At 42.0% G+C, this 19,633-nt stretch overlaps 2 protein-coding genes across 3 annotated transcripts; both read left to right on the forward strand.

Annotated features, from left to right (window-relative positions):
• Nucleotides 1-258: 258 nt before the first annotated feature.
• Nucleotides 259-11,697, forward strand: aldocb (aldolase C, fructose-bisphosphate, b). 2 transcript variants are annotated; one of them, XM_071461198.1, is made up of 9 exons: nt 259-413; nt 7,290-7,406; nt 8,048-8,259; nt 8,906-8,960; nt 9,062-9,222; nt 9,442-9,525; nt 9,649-9,823; nt 10,181-10,380; nt 10,498-11,697. In XM_071461198.1, exons 2-9 carry the CDS (start codon nt 7,295-7,297, stop codon nt 10,588-10,590), a joined length of 1,092 nt encoding a protein of 363 aa, XP_071317299.1. In that variant the 5' UTR covers nt 259-413; nt 7,290-7,294; the 3' UTR covers nt 10,591-11,697. The 2 variants fall into 2 exon arrangements, with proteins under 2 accessions (XP_071317299.1, XP_071317300.1); XM_071461199.1 differs by lacking the exon at nt 259-413 and adding an exon at nt 6,887-7,169.
• A 1,832-nt stretch (nt 11,698-13,529) lies between these two features.
• pigs (phosphatidylinositol glycan anchor biosynthesis, class S) lies at nt 13,530-18,899 on the forward strand. Its single transcript, XM_071461192.1, has 12 exons — nt 13,530-13,827; nt 14,655-14,794; nt 14,919-15,030; nt 15,122-15,211; nt 15,322-15,413; nt 15,736-15,976; nt 16,095-16,237; nt 16,322-16,436; nt 16,557-16,702; nt 16,907-17,007; nt 17,086-17,296; nt 18,304-18,899. Exons 1-12 carry the CDS (start codon nt 13,809-13,811, stop codon nt 18,580-18,582), a joined length of 1,689 nt encoding a protein of 562 aa, XP_071317293.1. The 5' UTR covers nt 13,530-13,808; the 3' UTR covers nt 18,583-18,899.
• The last annotated feature ends 734 nt before the right edge of the window (nt 18,900-19,633 follow it).

Consider the following 19,633-nt stretch of genomic DNA (forward strand, 5'->3'; position numbering starts at 1 on the left):
GTATATAACACTTAAAGGGCATCAGCCATGATGGTTTCCCAGTTTATTTCCTCCAAATGTGAGTCCCAATAAAATCTGTCAGTGTGGGTAAATTTGTTTTTACTGTTTTATGTCGACGCCGTTCAAAAGCAACACAGGTGGTCCCTGTGGGATGCTTCTTCCACCATAAAATGTTTGAAAAGTTGCAGAATCATGCTGCATTCATGCTCCTGTCTAATGGCTGTTACGTCGTCCGGCGCATGCGCTTCAGCGCTTCAGCGCTGCGCGTCACATGACGCGGTGGCGTTGGCTCCGCCCAGGCTCCAGGCTCCTGTAAAGGGTCACGTTGCGTTGCAGCAGTGACACAGAAGACTGTCCCGCATCCTGCTCACACGGCTCACCTGCTCTCCGCGCACCCAGACGCCCATCAGCAGGTAAGAACAACCCTCATCTGTTCCACAGCACCGCTGCACACACCTGTTATCGATCCTGGATAGATGATGATGATGATGACGATGATCGCGATGATTGATGATGATGCTCTGCACCACTTAGGCCTGACTTTATCTTCCTCGCTCGTTATTTGTGAATGAATAGCTGCACTTGACACCTGTGATGCTAAATGGCCTCGTCTCCTCGGACAGAAAATGATGGGAAGTCTTCATATCTGTGTTCGTGTTGCGCATTTCAGCGCATCATCGAAATACGCAACAGGAAGAGCGTAGGGGGGAAAAAATGACCTTCAAGGAAGAGCCTGTTGCGTCTGCTCTCAGTTTAAACACACACGACGAACCCAAACCTCCCGTTTTATATGTTTAGACTGTAAAGATGAATCGTGGTTATTAGTCAGCAGGGCAGCAGTGGTAGGTGAGGAGGGAGGGCGGCGGGGGGGAGGTGGCCTGTCAGTGCGTATCTGTGCCAGAGCACGTAGACCTCCTCTCCTGTGATGTACATTTTTCCTATTAGTGGTCTCTTCCTTTTAGACCTCAGTGTATGTGTAATTCATTCAAAGGAATATACATCGAGCTGCGGCACATATTTGCACAACCAGACTTTAAGGATATATTTGGTTTAGTTCATCAATTCATGAATTAATGAGCAAAGATTCTGATTCATCCTCTAATTTTTAAGCAAAAAAATAAAAAATAAAAGGCCAAAGAATTAACTGGTTTTAGCCTCCCTGGTGTCAATATTTGTTCAGTTTCAGCCATGACAGCCAATAAATATCAGAAAAAAATAAGCAATTTAAATTCCCCAGCTTTGGCCTTGAGAAAGCATGATGTTTTCCCATAATCTATACACTAAACACTTAATAAATGAATCCAGAGAAATATCTGCATAATAATCAATTATGAAATATATAGTTAGTTCCAGACCTAAATGAGAGCTGCAACAAACTGTTATTGTCACAAAATGTCCATATCCCAAAGATATTCAGTTTGCCATCAAAGAGGGAAAAGAGAGCCAGAAAATATCTTCTTAGAAACTGGAAGCAGTGAAGTGTTGGCATTTTTGCTTAAAAGATCAGCTGAATATAAATATCGATTAATTTTCTATCGATCATTGAATGGGTTCATTGACTACCTGTTTCAGCTTTAGAGTATATGTAAATATGTGTAATGTGGCATATAGCATCATATATACATATAAGGTATTGGTACACACAACACAAATACAACACAATTAGACCTGGTATGAAGCTCAGTAGCATGACACTAGAGCGTAAGGTACCGAACATATTTTGATTGAGCATTGTGTTAATTGCTTAATTAATAGTTTTCAATTAGTTCTCAACAGATTGTGTCGTAATCACTTTTTTAATCATCTGTTTCCTCTCTCCATGAACAATGAAAATGAAAAGTGTATTCAAGTGCGAGCTGAAGATTAAAAAAAAAAAGAAAAAAAAGAAATCGAGTTTAGTTCAGCGGCCTTTGAGAGAGAGAAACGTCACCTCGTGTGATCTGCACATTCTCACCAGTATCAACCTCTTTCTGAACTGCAATGCACGCAGCTTTGACGTCTGCCATCGGCTCTTGTATCGGAGAGCTGCATGGGAAACAGTGCTCCTGCTAGCGCTGCTGGATCAAGGCCTGAAGATAGAAACAGCCCAAACACAGGGACGTGCATCAGTGCCAAGGCCAGCAGCCCGTCTGGTAACAAAACGCAGCGCAGCGAGCAGGCTTTTTACTTTTGACTAGTGCTGCCCCGCAGGAGCCTTTTCACCTCCTTAAAGCTCATGCAGCTTGCAATGTAGAGAAAATAACAAGGTGGGTAAACCTCTAGGTGGTGGTAATGATAACAGACATGTCAGCAAAAAAAATGACCCCCTATCCTCTCCCTACATGCTTTATATACTACATAATATCAACTATCAGTAATTGTTATAACTGCAATGCCAGCCTGAGTTTAGGTAGATATACTCAGTTCACCCCCCACTGAGTCCCTGCCTGCAGCTGTATGAACACTACGCAGCATAGTATGCAAGCTTCAAACATCTTGTAGTTTAATGCTCGCACCAACGCTTCAAAAAAGACCAGCAGCAGCATGATTGCTAGAGATGTAGATGTCCACTCTGGTTTGAGTCTGATGTTTATGTATTTGTCATCTCTTAACTGCACCCCGGGTTGGTAAGTGAGCCTGAGCAGCATCAGTTTTCACAGAGAGGGGCTGACTGGTCTGTGTCTGGTCTCATCATCCCGTCCTCTCTAAGGTGAAAGCTTAAAGTAGACAGAAGCATCAACATGCATGATTGCTGAGTTGAAAGACTGGGGAATACATATGTATTTGTTCTTCTGATTTGTCTCAACTAGGGTCAAATTGTTGTGTCATACTTGTAACTCCAGGTGGTGAAAATGTGAAATTAAATATGAATTAATTATCATTTCTCCCTCGAACGCATGTCTTGAGTCCGGTCTGCGGTGTGATTACTGCTGGCTGCATGTGACTGATGTTTCATGACAGTTTTACGGCGATCACAGTTTGAAGTGGTTCTGCATGACGCCACAGTAGGGAGTTGGCTGTTGCATCTTGATGTCGCAGTGCAGAAACGGTGTTTGTCTTGTGGAGGTCGACCGCTGTGCAACAGGCTGGAATGAAATCCACAAACACGATGGAGAGAAGGTTAAGGACAGATAAGATAATCATCTCAGCTGTCTCTCTGTCATATCTTTTACAAATCTCAAATGTCATCTTGTTAAATTATCTCAATTTTTATGGAAATGATTAGAAAATTGATTTTTTTTTTTTAATGGCCACCCCAAAAATATAATGCCTGACATTATGAAGTGCATTTTAAAGATGTTTTTTTTTTTTTTAAAATAACACAGTGATGCTTTTCATCATAAGGTAACTCCTGCACACTGTGCAACACTGTCTGGAAGATAAACCTTGTCACCAGCAGTGTGTGTGTGCGTGTGTGTGTGTGTGTGCATCAGAAGATTGTTACTTCAAATCATGTCAAAATTACATTTTTGCAGCAGAGTGCATTTTTGTTGATAAGGAAGATTATTATTTTGCCCTGGAGCAAGCAGAAACACAAATTCCCTCGCAGAGAGAAATAGATGGATAGGCTGCCTGGACAAGGTCAGAGGGCGTGTAACTTGTGCTATAAATCACATTAGCCTACTACAGGATAATGATTTCCAGGATCTGCTAGTGATGACACCTGTTCATTTTACCTAAGCTCATCTCAATCTGCGACAGTAATTACAAGATGTGCATTAGTTCATTCAGAATTTGAAACAATGATGTAACCAAAGCTACATGTAATCAATATTTTTGACCTTTTCCACCAACCAAGTTTCCACTGAATTCATGTAAGTATTAGTAATAAATGCACCAGAACATGAAATCAACTTGACTTAGGGGATTCCCCCCGCAGAAAGTTGGTGAGCAGAGGTGGTTAGGTGCTGTTGAAGCATCTCATCTCTTCATCAGTGCAGTTACCACATGATGGTAAACATGCACCTCTCCCATCAAATATGGGGCCTTTTCTGTGCCTGTGCTTGATTTCCCCGAAACTTGTTAAACCCAAGCAGAGAGAATCCAGAACCTAAACAGCTGAAGACATTTTATTACTCATGAGGCTTCATCAAGGTTCAAGGCTCACATAATTCAACTATAGAAACAGATAAACTCTTCACACTCTTAAATTATAAATCCAGTGTGATTATTTTTTCGTATTTGTGGACTTAATATTATCTAAATGACTGAAATGAGTTGACTCAAGCATAGTCAGGAGCCATTTGTGCCAGTTTTTCTTTGATTCCCTCATGTATGAGAGTCTGACATCAGACTTTTGCATTGGAAACAGTGTAAATAACATTAGTCTTTGGGCAAGTGCCAGAGGAGCTTGTGAGGCAAATCAAACTGATCTACTTTTTGTAGATAACTTGAAATGAAGTCTAATGCAGAATACTTCAATAAACCAATTCATCATTGAAGAGGCCAGATAATATCTTCGAATAAGAAAACCCTCACTCTTCATCTGATTAAATCTTCCATATTGTTGAAGCCCTGTGTGATAGACTCCCTTATTTTCTTTTGTCACATCTGAGGTGCTGGGGCCTGAAGCAGGTGATAATTATTGAGTGTGCGGCATAACCCAGAGCATCATGTTGTTTTTGTTCTTGTTCCCCACGGAGGAAGAGCTGCTCCTGGAAACACATAAGGAGCAGACACTAAAATAGAAAACACTAATGCCACTGTCTCTTGGTTTGTGTGAATAGCTCATGACTGGAAAGTCTGACATTCAGCAACTCTGAGTTGTCTTCTGGCACATTTGTTTGAAAAATCACAGTTGAATCAATCTGTCTTGTCCTGTGGACAACAGCAAACAACTTACATCACCACTAGTGACGAATACAGTATCTCTCTGAGTGTTAAGTGTTGAGACTATTGTCTGGAGAGATAGAGGTGATACTGCTTCTTCTGTGGTGGATTTGATCTCATTGTGATTATTGGTGTTTTAAATAACTCTTTTTTTTTGTTCATAATAGCTGCCACAACATCACAGGTTTGGTTCTGTGATCTTGTTTGGCTATTTACACACCAAGGAAAAAGACAGAGTAGTTCAGAAGTATAAAGGTGCATTGGCCCAAATATGTACATTTTTTTGCAGTCTATGTGCTCAACATTGTGTTGCCACCAAACTCTGCTCTAGGCCGATCATATGTCAGAGGCAGGTCACATGCACACAGTTTGTCCTTCAAGGTCCTCTTTTCAGTTCAGCTCGATATTCAGTTGACAAGGACGTTTTGGTTTCAAGGTTGTTGTTTTTTTTTGTTTTTTTTGTTTTTTTCAAAGCACATATCTTTGGAAACTTTTCATTGTGTTTGACTCAACATTGCATACAATTTCCCTTGCAAATCATTTTGCAATGTTTTCCCAACAGAAACCAAACCACACTGGGCCCAAAGTCGGTGAAAATGTATTGATGAAGCACGCAGGTGCTTCACAAAAGATAACAGATATTTGCTGAGCATGAGCTTTGTCTGGCCAACAGTGGAGCGGGGCTGTGCACATGCAAACGTGCTCACAAGTCCCACGCATCATGCCAGAACCCATGGGCTGGCCTTTTATCAAGTGTAAATACTTTGTTTTATTCACTGGAGAGGTCTGCATACAGTTCATACTCCTGGTCTAACTTTTCCCCCTCAGGAGAGGCATGGCACCCTGCAGGCCTGCCCTCCAATTTCACCTGCATGTAGAATTTAACCAGCAGCAGTGAGCTGTGCTTGACACGTGTATTGTGGTAACTAAACGCTGTTTTCATGGAGAGGCCTTTGTGTGTGTGTGCGTGCGCTCCAAAGGTTGTTATCTCATAGCTTTAAGCTGAGGATTAACACAGAGGATATAGGGTATGTCAGGCAGTGTCCTCCCACAACAAACCAGCCTCAGTTGGGAATTAAGCGGTCATTTGAGTTTATTATGTAAAAGAATGTAAATGTCAGCATCTGAATAGGTCTACACTCATGGTCTATACTCTATAGCCTCTTATTTAGTTATCTAATAAGCCTGTTTTTTCTTTTGCATGATGCAGATGAAAGTTGAATATTTCTTCTTCTCAAGACAAAGTTTTTTGGCCTAAGATGGTAGTTTAGTCTTAGTCTAGACTAAATTAGCCTGCATTCACTGTGGTAGAACATCTGTGTGAAATACCTCTGTTTGTGTCCGGTTCTCTTTCGCTCTAGGCAGCAAATCACAGTGCATCGGACAGCTCCATACACAGCTGACTGGAGCTAACCTCTGCATTTGTCACTAAAGGAGCAGCCTCCATCCCTCATACAGAGTCATCTATGGCTGATCCAATACTGTGCCATGTGTGATGTGGAACAAAGCTATAACAGTGTGTGTGGTTGTGAGCTGGGAGCCGCTTGGCAGCTGGTGTGGTCGACCAGAAAGAGAAGTCACAGCTTGTTCCCTGGCACAGTCTGCATTAGTGGGAGTGATGTGTTTTAGGGATGTGGGAAAATGGGAGTTTACAAATCCCACATGTGCATTTTATATGCATCCAGTTCGTAGTCAGGCAGCAGCAGGAGGCAGCAGCACAGCAGGTTTGAAGGAAACTAAATGGCGTGCTTAAAACGCGGAAGTAAGTCATGCATTAATCAAGGCAAACAAATAAAAGGCAGGTGTACGTGCGTTGCACAAAGAGAGATATAATGACATTAGTGCAAACCAGGAGAAGGCAGAGTGTTGCTGAGGAGAGGGAAACAAGCCGTGCTGCATCCAGTCCTGCAGCTATAATGAGGACTGGCAGCAGAGTATACAGGAGCGTGGTTACATAATCCCTCTCTCTCTGTGTTCTCTGCTTCAGAGGGGGGGTTGGGAGGGGAAGGGTTATGTAACTGCTTATTTACGGCAGAGTGAAGAAGGGAATAGGGAGCAAAATAATCTGGTCTATAGCGTGTTTGTGCATGTCGGCGTCGTGACAGCGCGGCTGCTGCCGCCAAACGGTTTCTACACGACTGAGAACAGACAGCATAGAAAAGAGAATTTTTTTTTTTGTCATCCTAAAATGCCAATGGGGAAGCTTTATTTGGAGTCTAGATAACAGCTACATCTATCTGCCTCGCCCCCTTTTCTTCTGCTCACAGTCATTGGTTTTATCACATTTCACACACACACAGTTTTGGTCATTTTCACCCATCCTCCAGCCCTCAGTGAGAGGAGCTCCATTCCGCAGTGAGGTAGCCATGTTGTAGACAATAGAGGGACATTAAATGAGGGCCCCGTGCTGGGCAGCCTTCCAGGTCGACACGCCGGGAAACAATGTGACCTCTCCATCCCACTCTGTCTTTCTCTTTCAGCCACCATGACTCACCAGTATCCCGCACTGACTCCTGAGCAGAAGAAGGAGCTGCAGGACATCGCTCAGAGGATAGTAGCTCCAGGAAAGGGCATCCTTGCAGCCGATGAGTCCACCGGTATGCCCGTGTGTGTGTGTCTTTGGTTGCAAAGTTGCACATGGTAGAGAATGAAAATGATAGATGATAGAATCTCCTCTACTGTCAGATACAGCAGAATTCCAATACTGGATCATCAATACTCGATTATCTGTCATGTTAATCATTTTGACACCTGGTAAATCCTTATAACCTTGATGATCCCGTTGCATCAAACCTTCTACATAGCAATCATAAAGCAAGATATGCCTGGGTTTAGGAAAACTACCCTGTTGCAACTCATACAGGCCTAATTGGAAATATTGTTTTCACAGAATCTCAATAAAACTGGGAATAGATTGGACTTAATTAATTGGAAAATCCATTTTATGTACCATCCACTGAAAGCCATGTGAAATGAGGACACTTCAGTCGACTCAGTGATTCCATATTTGTATAGGTTTTTACCTGAACAACCTGGACGCTTTAAAGATGTTTTCATTGTATTTTACGGTTTCATGCATTACGCACTAAAACTGAGCTGACTTTGAACGTAAAGCCTTACTTGTCATAAAAATGTGTAAGATGTGTCAAAGCCTGATGAAATAACTGCTCAGTCATGTGAATGAGGTCTGTCGTCCTTTGAGCATGTATGAATAATTCTGTGTGCGTGCTGTTTACAGGCAGCATGGCGAAGCGTTTGAACCCCATCGGGGTTGAGAACACAGAGGAGAACAGGCGTCGCTACCGCCAGCTGCTCTTCACAGCCGACCAGCGCATCGACAGCTGCATCGGAGGAGTCATCTTCTTCCATGAAACCCTCTACCAGAACACAGACGATGGCACTCCCTTCTCCAAGCTCATCAAAGACCGCGGCATCGTCGTTGGCATCAAGGTAAACAATGTTTAAAGTTGCTGCTAGTGACTTCAGTCATATTCAAAGTTTCGGAGTAGACCTCTTCAGCTGAGAAATAGTGGGTCTTCAGTCTTGCAGTCAGGTCTAAATAAGCTTCTTCATCTTTCCGATGGGATAAGACAAAAATATGCACCTCATCAACCATTCTGCCACACGTTTTAACATTGACCTGGTTTCAGCCATTGGCTGTTTTTTTTTTTTACATGGTGTGTCACTTGTAACCTCACTCTCCTTCAACATAAAAACCTGAGTCTGGGATTCTCTGCCTTATTTGGTGGCTCTTTGCTTTGGCTCTGAATGTTCCCACATCCACAGTGTTGATATTATACTACAGCCAAGTATTTCAGTTCAGTGGACAAAAAGACACAGCGCTCGTCTGTTTAGCAGGTAAAACTAGAAAGGCCCCTACACTGTGTATGAAAACACAGACTCACTGTCAGCATGTTTAGATACACACAGACCCACCCACAACAGCAGATCAGGTTGTGAGGGCAAAGTGGGTGAAAGAGCGCACACTAGATAACATAGAAAACCAAGTATTGTTTGAAGCAGTGATTGGTGCATTTCGAGTGTGACATCACATGTACAGCAGGATTTAAAACGATGTCTGTTTCTGTCTTTACAGGTGGACAAAGGTGTTGTGCCCCTCGCTGGAACAAATGGAGAGACCACCACTCAGGGTAGGAAGCACGAGGAACACACTCTGAAGACCTCAATAGTCACGAACCCCCCTGCTGCAGTGTTTCTGATGCATGGTTCTGTGTCGTGTGTGGGACTGTAGGTCTGGACGGGCTGTCTGAGCGCTGTGCGCAGTACAAGAAGGACGGCGCAGACTTCGCCAAGTGGCGCTGTGTGCTGAAGATCAGCGACACCACGCCGTCTGAGCTGGCCATCTTTGAGAATGCTAATGTACTGGCACGATATGCTAGCATCTGCCAGCAGGTTGGTGTGACATTACGAACCATGTCATTTTGTTAGGTTAAAGATACATTGGCTCAGTTTTTTTTTTAAAGCGATCCCCAGTCCCAGTTCAGAGCTGAATTTTGAGTGACCAGTGAGGAAATCTGAGGACACTGTTTGGGCGGTGGAACAAACCCTGGGAATTTTTTTAAAGAGAATATGAGAGTTTGCATTAAAGCGATACTGTGTAATGTCTCCTAGAATGGTATTGTTCCTATTGTGGAGCCTGAGATCCTTCCTGATGGAGACCATGACCTGAAACGTTGCCAGTATGTCACTGAGAAGGTAATTTACTGAGGAACATGTAGAACGCAAACCACTCTATATGTCCTGAAGAGTGTTTATTTTGCTACATATATGCTGTCACTGTCTTTTGACTTTCAGTATGTACGTGTCTTCTGCTGCTAGGTCCTAGCTGCAGTGTACAAGGCTCTGTCAGACCACCATGTGTACCTGGAAGGGACACTGCTGAAACCCAACATGGTCACAGCCGGACACTCCTGCCCCACCAAGTACAGCAGCGAGGAAATCGCCATGGCTACTGTCACTGCTCTGCGCCGCACTGTGCCCCCTGCTGTCACAGGTCAGAGACAAAGATATATCAAAAATAATAATATTCCTTAGTCTCAAACTATATATTTTGACACAAATACATGCAAATTTTTGGCAAATTATGAGTACTATTTTTGCATGTTTAGCTGGCATGCTATCCCTGACTAAAAGACTAGCTTAGCATTTATTTGAAATAAAATAATTAAAACAATTCAAAGTGTAACAATTGAATGGAAAATAACCCATAAAATATATGCGTTGTTATTTATTGCAACATTATTAGTTTATTCCACTCTCAGATAGAGAGTTGAGGGGCTTAAATGTTCCATGAAATCTGGTTTGAGCAGGTAAATAATGAGTGTATTTTCTTGTTTCTGTCTTTCCTCAGGAGTGACCTTCTTGTCAGGCGGCCAGTCTGAAGAGGAGGCCAGCGTGAACCTTAACGCCATGAACAACTGTCCGCTCGCCAGACCCTGGGCCCTGACTTTCTCCTACGGCCGCGCCCTGCAGGCCTCTGCCCTGAACGCATGGAGAGGAGAGCTGAACAATGAGAAGGCCGCAACCGAGGAGTTCATCAAACGCGCTGAGGTCAGATGAAACTATGAACGGACATCAGATACAGTCACATCCTCGCCAAGTAAATGAAACTGAAACTTCCTTTGTGCAATATTCCTAATTGCTGTTTTTTTCCCCTGTCTTCTTCAGGCAAATGGTCAGGCTGCGCTCGGCAAGTATGTGTCTTCTGGAACTGACGGCGCCGCAGGAAAATCCCTCTATGTGGCTAATCACGCCTACTAAACATCAAACCACCACATACTGCTGTGGCCTAGTTATAGTCTTAGATCTGCTCTGCTCTTCCCCCTCACGCATCCATCAATCACAGGCCTGCGCTGTCTACTGTACTTTAGAGTTGTCAGAGTTATTTAAAATTACATTATTAGATATGTGTATTTGAAAACATAACACAAAATACTAAAGGGAACAGGCTTGGGTTTTTTTGGTGTATTTGGTCAAACAATTTTGAGACAATTTATGACTGAAGTGGACAACTGTTTTATTTCATGTCAAGCTGTCTGTCTGTTACAGTTTTTGGGCTCAGAGATATGAGGTAGCTCAAGATAATCAGTCAGTATTCAATTCATGCCTCTTCTTAACTGCACCTGGCTCCACACCCAGTGCTTTCTCCATTTATCCCCCACATGACAAATCTCGAGCCAATCCCTAGCAGGGCAGATCAGCTTGTGTGTGTACGTGTTTCGCTTCTGTCAGAGCAAAGTGTTGGCTCATCCTCAAAATGCTACACTAACACCCTCCCTGACAGTGGGACCAACCGATTATTAGTGGCATCAGTATATGGGACAAGACGAAAGGACAAACAATGTGAAGACTTTTCAGACTGAGTTGATCTTTTGAATGACTATACACAAGTGTGGAGTGCTGGTTGTACTTTCAGACAGCTGTAGCTCCAGCAGAGGTCAGTAGGCACACTTCTTAACAAACCATTACACACCAGGATTCATCCTAATGATTCATCCTATTCTTTCTGTTCTCACGCTTCTAATCACCACTAATCACAGGAACGTCTCGTCGTGTCATCTTGTCTATTCTACGTATAACATTAGCTTTAAATTACACACAGTAATTAATGTATTCAGTTGTGTGAAGGTGTCGATATTATGTGATGCTTGTGTGTCATCGCCACTCCTGATTTCCCCCCAGCCCGCCCCACGGGAAGACAAGATGATATCCATTGACATACCCAAAAAGTGGACCAATTCGTGGGGTGAGCAGTGGGGAAACAGTCACTGCTGTGTTGGAATACTGTGACGTTTGTGATGTTAATATTGTTCTTGAAGCACTTGGTGTGTCAAATAGTGGAGAAAAATAAACTAAAATTAAAAACGAGCAGAGATCTCTTTGTGTGATGTTGTAGCTCCTACACTTATGGTGTGTGGAAAGTAATTTACTCAGGTAAATATTCAGTATTGGAGTGTTTCCTTTTAATCATCTCCACCACATTTCAGTTACGGTTAAATACGGTGTATTTTTAAAGCATTAACTGATTTCCAGTCTCTTTGGTTAAACACCCTGTACCAAAATAAAAAAATATCTGATTGGGCTACTTGTCATGTTTCAGATGTCTATGAGGTGTTAGACACATTCCTTCTAAAACATCTGTGAAGGTTTCATTAAAATAACTGTTTAAGACCAAAGTAACAGTTTCAGACCAAGACAGATAAAATTATTCTTTATTTATAACAAAGCAAATATTAAAGAATAGTCCAGAAATGACTCTAAATTTGTTTGGGAGAATTTAGGATTTCCACCCCCATGAATCATGTCACCCATCAGATTTATCTTGTGATCCTTTGGAGGGACTTGACCCACAGGTTAGGAACCACTGGACTAAACTACTTAATTACATATTATATAATAGGAATTAACAGTTTGATGATGTCATATATAATATTACTTTGGCCACAATGATGAATGTTCTGTTGAACACGTACTTTGATACTGCAAGTTTTGCCTCTGTGCTTTAAATGCAGGGCTTTTAACTGTAATGGGTTGGCTACACTGCAACAGTGGGGCGAGCCCTATAATTGCAAACGTTCCTGATTGACTGACTGATCATATTTCCACTATCGGTCACGACAGATGACTGAGTTGTAGTTTCCCCATTGCTCTTTTAAAATGATTTGGCGCAACCAGGTTCTAATAAGGGGGCGTTTACAGCCTACAGTGTTGCCAATTTAGTGCATTTGTTGTATATATAGAGACTTTTTTTTCAAATAAGACTAAGTATAAACCTACTATATACCTGGACTGTGTATGGGTGCCAACCATGGGCTGACGGCTACACCTCTTGTTACGGGCTGTCACCGTGCCACCCTGGTTACCTGGATGCTCAGGAGCAGCAGGGATCAATAATTACAACTGCTTAACATAATAATATCACACTGACCAGGACAGTTCTGCATAAAGAGCACTTTTACCTTTGGTACTTTAAGTACATTATGCTGGTAATACATCTGTAGTTTTCCTTGAATAAAAATTTGAAAGCAGGAGTTTTACATCTAAATGAGTATTTTCATATATATATGTGGTACTGCTTCTAGTATTTCATGAATTAAATACTTCTTACATAACTGGGTTACAACACATATAGCTATAGTTTCAAGCTATTTAGCTAAAGTGGTCAAACTCTTTAACCAAAGCTGAAGTGGTGAATAAATTGAAAAACCTTCACAAGCAGTAATACAAGCCAACAAAATCTTACAACCTCACAGTCACACCATCATGTCTGATTGGGACACGAGTAGAACAGAACCATTATTAATGTTTTTAGTAACGTGCTTTTCCTTATATGACAAATCTAAATGTCTGTGATAAAGCCCAACTGTTGCTGACGTGTTGGTCCAACATGGTGGCATGCCTTCTTTTTGAGGCTGAGGTTTGTGCTGTTGTTTTCACTTGCACTTCCTTGGTACTTCTGAGATTTGTGCTCCTTCACATATGCAGACAAGGTAGAAACACTATTCAATATAATATTGGCTAACATCAACACCACTAAACCCCATGTGTGTAGTCTCAATGAGGTGACATTGTGTGTTTCTACGTTTACCTCATATTAGACCCTTTAACATAATGGAAATAATGTTAATTTTGCCAGAGCAAAGACTGAGGCCACCACATGGGGCGCTGGTTCCGGAAGTGTCTCACATTGTGCTTGTGTGTGTTTAATATTGTCACCGGGTGGGTCCGTCTCACACCAACTCATACCTTCTCGTCTTCTCGGGGTCTGGGGTGAACAGACAGGTTTCTACTAAAGTTATAGCCACATATCTGGATTACGACTTATTTTTGTTTTCACTGTCACGCCCAGTTTGTTTTTATTTTTATTTTGTGTGTGTGTGTGTGTGTGTGTGTGTGTGTGTGTGTTTAATGTTGGTCATGTGACTTATGACTGGCTGTGCTCCAGTAACAAACGCACCTCATCCAGTTCATTGACAGAAATGGCTACCGCGGAAGTAGGTGAGTAGATTAATAACTCAATTCTTTATACATTTTTTCATTTCCACAAAGAGGCAGGATTTACACCAGCTCACAGCAGATTGTTTACGCGTATTTAACAAGCACACCAGTCGTAGCGACCCTGGTATGAGGCGGTTGTTTCCTCCATGTTTTGACCCTCCGAAGCTAACTGCTAACTAGCTACACCAGCGGCTGCAGCAGTGATGCCCTCCCTATTACCACTAAGACACTGCAAGCAAACCTGCAGGTGTTTGCCACCTCATGTCCTTTGTTTTCATTATTAATGTTTTACTCCTCAATTAACTACAACATTTTAAAGAGTATTTAAGCAGAGTGAAACATTATTTCTCCCTCTATTATGTTTCTCTTGCAGCCACTCCCCGAATTTTGACCAATAATTGTTTTTTCTCTATGAGACTATACATGTTTGTATAAAGTCTTTAGTAAGTCTGCGACCTATTATAATAAGTGCAACATCTAGCTCAGTCTTATGGAATAAACAGATTGATGTGAACATATTATTAAACAGTCGTGTCCATTGAGGGCAAACAGTTTGGATAAAATCATCTGTCATGGCATATGCAGATTTATTTGTGACAACAATATAGATGTGGTGATTCAGTAACTTTTACAGACTGTATGTTCTTTGCTAATCTAGTGACAAATAAAGGTATTTGTCCCATTAATGCAAAGAACATGTACAAATCCGTACCGATCTGTACTGATCTAATCAAGAAAGTTCATAATAATCACTAATGAAAATAATTATTAGATGCAACCTTGTTGATGTTATTCTCATCTTTCTGTCTGTATTTGTGGTCTCTCAGAGCGTAGAAGAGGCCAGCTTGCTGCTCTGTCCATAGCAGCGGTGGTCATCATGGTGGGAGTCCCTCTGTGGTGGCGAACAACTGAAACATACCGTGCATGGTTGCCTGTCAGTCAGATAAAAGAGTTGGCTAAGCTGCAGGTTTGTTTGTGCCTTCATTAATTAATCCACCATCTTGTGGCCCACCATCTTCATGTGTAACACACCTGTATCTTTTAAAAATGTCTGTCTCTTTATTTCTTTTTTTTTTTTTTTTTTTTTGCAGCTACATTTGAGCGCTGATGTGGAGGTTGTGTTTGCTCGTGGCACCGTGACACCAGAGCAGCAGAAGAAGGTCCCACTGACACAGACACAGGATGAGGAGCACAGAGTAGATGGTGATTGTATTAATGCTGTCTGTCATCTTATATGACGATATAATATGAAGATTACAACTTCATTTTCTGTCTCAAATTAATTTGTTTCCAGAGGACACAGCTTTGAGGTACAGGTATGAGACAAAGTACCGCACAGCTACAGTCATGGAGGAGGACGCCCTGAATCAGCCCACTGCAGCAGGTGAGATGCTGATTATGTGTTAGATCAGCTCTTTACATGCAAACATTTTGTCATGTCAGTGAGACCACATGTAGTAATTTCTCTCCGTCTCTCTTGCTCTCCCTCTGTAGAGGCAGATCTGTCTCTGCACACACTCAGTGAGAGTCCGTGTGGTTCTTTGGTTGTGTATGTGATCCCAGAGTCATCTTCACTGCTGCCTCAGGTTAAAACACTCTTGTGTTTTCTTTTTGTCCCATATTTTTGCAATAAGCATAATTTGATTACCCATCCTATTCTTTATTTCCTTTGTTTTTCAACAGTGTATATGTGTTTAAGGGTTAATTAATGTCTGTGTCTAGTTTTATGCTTTGATGGCTAAATTAACTTTTGTGAGTTCCATTCATGGATCTGTGGCATCAAGTAGCATTTCCACTGAAACAAAAATGAATGTAAATTGTTATTACTGCTTAGTGTCAAGATACAGTAATGGATAAGTAGAGGATAATACAATATTTAATACCTATCTGTACCTTGATGCCTCTCAGGATGTGGACGTGTATATCGGTCAGAGGCGGACAGCATTGCTGCGTATTGGTTCCCAGATGAGAGTGGGCAGGACTCTAGAGCAACTGCTGGCTCACATGGAGCCTCGTATTAAGCAGGTGCTGCAGGTGATGTCTTTCAGCCACACCGACATCACTGCCGCCCTTAGCGACAGAGTCCGTCTCAGCCCTGGCAACAAGGAGAGCATCGCCGACAGTATGAGGGCCTTTAAATCCAGCCCAGGTTGGTATTTGTTCCAGCACAGCACGTAAAGTCAACCAATTTAATTTCTGTTCTGGTCAATGCACATTTTCACTCTGTTAACACTTTCCTTCTCTTCTCTGCTAATGCTTCTCTTTAGGTTATGAGATAACATTCAGTCTGTTGAACCCAGACCCAAAGTCCCACCGGCTACACTGGGACATAGAGGGTGCCGTGCAGACCTACATCCGACCTCTGCTTACAAAACTGTCCCCTGTTGCCAACTTTAGCATTGACTCTCAGGTACTGTGTGTGTGTGCGCAGTACCCACATCACGATGACAAAATGCTCAACCACTGTGTGTTAATGTGCATATTCTCCTCACAGGCCTTATACTACGCCATGCTTGGTGTCAACCCTCGCTTTGACAACAGCCGCGGCACCTACACACTCAACGCTGACAGCCTCGCACATGTCATCAACCCTGTGGAGGCTAGACTTGGTAAAAGAAAACGCACACTGGATGTTTTTCTGCCAAAAGGAGAAACATAATGTAGTTTGTTCTCGTGTCTTCATATAAAAAAATGCTTTTATTCATTTATGTTTTGCATCTGATTTCCAGGCTCTAATGCTGCATCATCCAACCCGGTGTTGAATTTTCTCCTGTACGTACCAGACGCCCACCATTCACCCCTTTACATCCATGACCACAGGAAACAAGAAGTGCCTTCTAATGCGTTTCACTCTCCTCGGTGGGGTGGAATTATGGTGAGATAATTTTTTATAACTGATCATTTTAAGGGCAACATTGAGTGACAGTCATCTAAATATTATGAATGGTTATAGCTCACTGTTAGGTGCATGTGGTATGAATAATAATTTGGTAGTTGGATATAAATGAGATTTTGCACTCAATTATATGTCGTGTCGGGTTCTGATTCAGCAAAGAAATCTTTATCCATGTTTCTGTAGGTTTATAATGTTAATGGTTTCTATGGAGCGGAGGATGTGTTCCCTGTTGACATCAACATCAACATGGCTAAAGTTATGGGAGTCTTCCTCGTACAGCTTCGGTAAGTGAACACCTCTAGTACACACGTAGTCCTTCTCCCGCAGACATTAGTCAACTTTGCTGTGCTGTCTCCCGTCAGACTGCTGCTGGGTGTGCAGTCGACTTCCCCTCCCCCAGGCTTCCTGGCGGCCCCATGTGGCAGTGCAGGACTCGCTGACTGGGAGCTGGATCGCCTCATGTGGAGTCGGAGTGTCGAAAATGTTGCAACAGCAACCACCACCATCACCTCACTGGCACAGCTGCTGGACCAGATAGGCAACATTGTTATCAATGACAACATTGCTCAACAGGTAGGATGCACATGCAGCTGCATTCATGTGTCTGTGTTGGCTATTTGTGTGTATTTATGATCGTGTGTAAAACATATACTTACAAAAGATTATGGACAACCCTGTCCAGTTATTCTTACTTTTGATCTGGGGCTTTTGTTCATGGTGCGGATTTGCAGTCCATTTACCGTGGACCCTTCTTTATTTTCAGAAAACACCCCATCGCACCAAGTATAGTCCTTCTGGAAATATTGTGTAGAAACATTAAATGTAGGGGTATCACAGACTGAAGTAGTCTTTGTCCTGTCTGTTTCCAGACCTCTGAATTGGGACCCACATCTCATATTTGTTCAGTGATTCAAATAGGTCTGGGGTCTCAGTAATAACCATTGCACACACAAAAAACTGCTTGAAAGATGCGTATGCCACTTCCCATGGAAAAGCTAAGATTTATAAATGAATGTGCAAACCTGTACAGAAACTCTGACCCACACCTACAAACATTTTTAGGATATTAGGGAAATGGGTTTCCAGATTTTTTTTTTTGTGCAAAATTGCTTCAGTGGCTTCTACACACACACACACTCTGCCTTCTTCAGGCACCTCATGCTATTTTATTTTTTGGGCACATTATGGCTTTTATGAGAAGGACATTCCCGGTCATGGTCTGCACCTTAATTCCCTACATATTTCTTTAATCAGTGTGATAAACATTAAGTTGACTGCTACAGCAGCTTCCATCTTATCTGCAAAGGACGTCAAAGGGGAGGATATGTATCCTACTGTTTGATAAGAAAAGAAAAATAACTGCTAACTGCTTGCTGACATGAACACAATTTCAGGGAGAATGAATCCAGTGAAGCAAAGTGGAGACTCATTCTGATTATCAGGCTACTATTTAAAAAAATTGAGGAGTGTCCAAATTGCTTTGCCTAAATTGGTATTTAAATGGACGATAAAGCAAGTTAACTACCGCTCTCTGTTGCATCGGTTCTATCTAACCTGTGATTTTTGCTGCTGTCTCTCAGGTGTCCAGTGCAGTCACGTCTCTGCAGCTGGCTGTGGCTGAGTTGGAGGCCGGGAACCTCGGCTTCGCTCTGCAGTACAGCAAAGAGGCCATCTTGGCGTCAGAGAGAGCATTCTTCGACCCCTCACTCCTCCACCTCCTCTACTTCCCCGATGACCAGAAGTTTGCTATCTACATACCACTCTTCCTGCCCATGTGTGTGCCTATTCTGCTGTCACTGCTCAAAATCGTGTCTGAGGCGAGACAGAAACGCAGAGATAAACAAGCAAAGAAGGACTGAGAAACACTCAAGAAGAAGAAGATGGGATGAATAACACATTATGAACAAACTGTTTTGTGAGTGGCCTTGACATTTAGGTACAAAGGTAGCATGAGGAAAGGCTCATTTGCAGCATTGAAGTGGGGGGTTTACAAATTAGTTATGTATTGTTTTTATTGTTTTGTGTGAGGAGTTTATCATAAGATTTTAATGAAAGAATGCTGTGGCTGTCGGACACTGTACTGTTGAAAGCTTGAATTGTAAATGTGTAAAAGTTTTATATTTGAATTCCACTTTCTATTCTAAGTTATTAACAAATAAAGACCAAGTTGTAACTATTTTTTTTTCCTGACTGGCCTCTTTGGAACACAAGAAAGTAAAAATACCAGATTTTATATAGATATTACATAAAGACTGTTGTCCAAAGTCACTTACACCAAATTTGTCCAAGTTAAGCGTTAATGTTCAGTTTTTATCTTGTCACAGGGAACACTTACTAGCCTTACCCAGAGCTTTCAGTTGCATCTCACCCTCTTCATTTGCGGTTTTGTTTGGGTCAGGTAATTCAATTGTTTGTTTTTTTTTTTATTGGTTTGTCTCACTAGACAAACTAAAGCACTGACTATGTTAATGTAGTAATGTAGTTAATTTAATGCAATCAGGATGCATTTGTGCTACATTAAAGTTGCTACATGAAACAGTTCTTAGCTATGTTGCTGTGTTGGAGTGACCATGTTAAGAAAAATGCAAAGTAGTTGCACCTCTGGGGCTTTTGACCATATGATCACTTTTTTTTTTGTTTGTTTTTTTTGATAATTATGTTCTTCACATTATTTTCAGTTTGCCCAGTTGTAGATGTTCAACTTAACATGTTTGTCCATTGATGAAGATCATTTGATATGATTAATAGCTCCAGAACAGCTCCGACATGCTCCTCCTACAGATGAGAGTAATTTGTCAACTGCTGTTTCCATGGCCGACAATGACCATTGAAGATCAATGTGCAGCACACACATCCTGCAGGATGTAACCTGGGGCTCCGGCAGGTGGCGGTGTGCGCACCTTTAAAGTT

Source organism: Trachinotus anak, unplaced genomic scaffold (assembly GCF_046630095.1).
Source record: "Trachinotus anak isolate AG129_WGS33_773 ecotype Australia unplaced genomic scaffold, CSIRO_AGI_Tana_v1 ptg000024l, whole genome shotgun sequence".
Lineage (NCBI taxonomy): Eukaryota > Metazoa > Chordata > Actinopteri > Carangiformes > Carangidae > Trachinotus > Trachinotus anak.

What these genes read in the sequence shown, in the direction of transcription:
- aldocb (XM_071461198.1), top strand. Translation starts at nt 7,295, where the DNA reads ATGACTCACCAGTATCCCGCACTGACTCCTGAGCAGAAGAAGGAGCTG. An exon ending in TGTGCCCCCTGCTGTCACAG is followed by an intron (nt 9,824 to 10,180) that starts GTCAGAGACAAA and finishes GTCTTTCCTCAG; the next exon opens with GAGTGACCTTCTTGTCAGGC. An exon ending in AGTTCATCAAACGCGCTGAG is followed by an intron (nt 10,381 to 10,497) that starts GTCAGATGAAAC and finishes TGTCTTCTTCAG; the next exon opens with GCAAATGGTCAGGCTGCGCT.
- pigs (XM_071461192.1), top strand. An exon ending in CATCTTCACTGCTGCCTCAG is followed by an intron (nt 15,414 to 15,735) that starts GTTAAAACACTC and finishes GATGCCTCTCAG; the next exon opens with GATGTGGACGTGTATATCGG. An exon ending in CTCGGTGGGGTGGAATTATG is followed by an intron (nt 16,703 to 16,906) that starts GTGAGATAATTT and finishes ATGTTTCTGTAG; the next exon opens with GTTTATAATGTTAATGGTTT.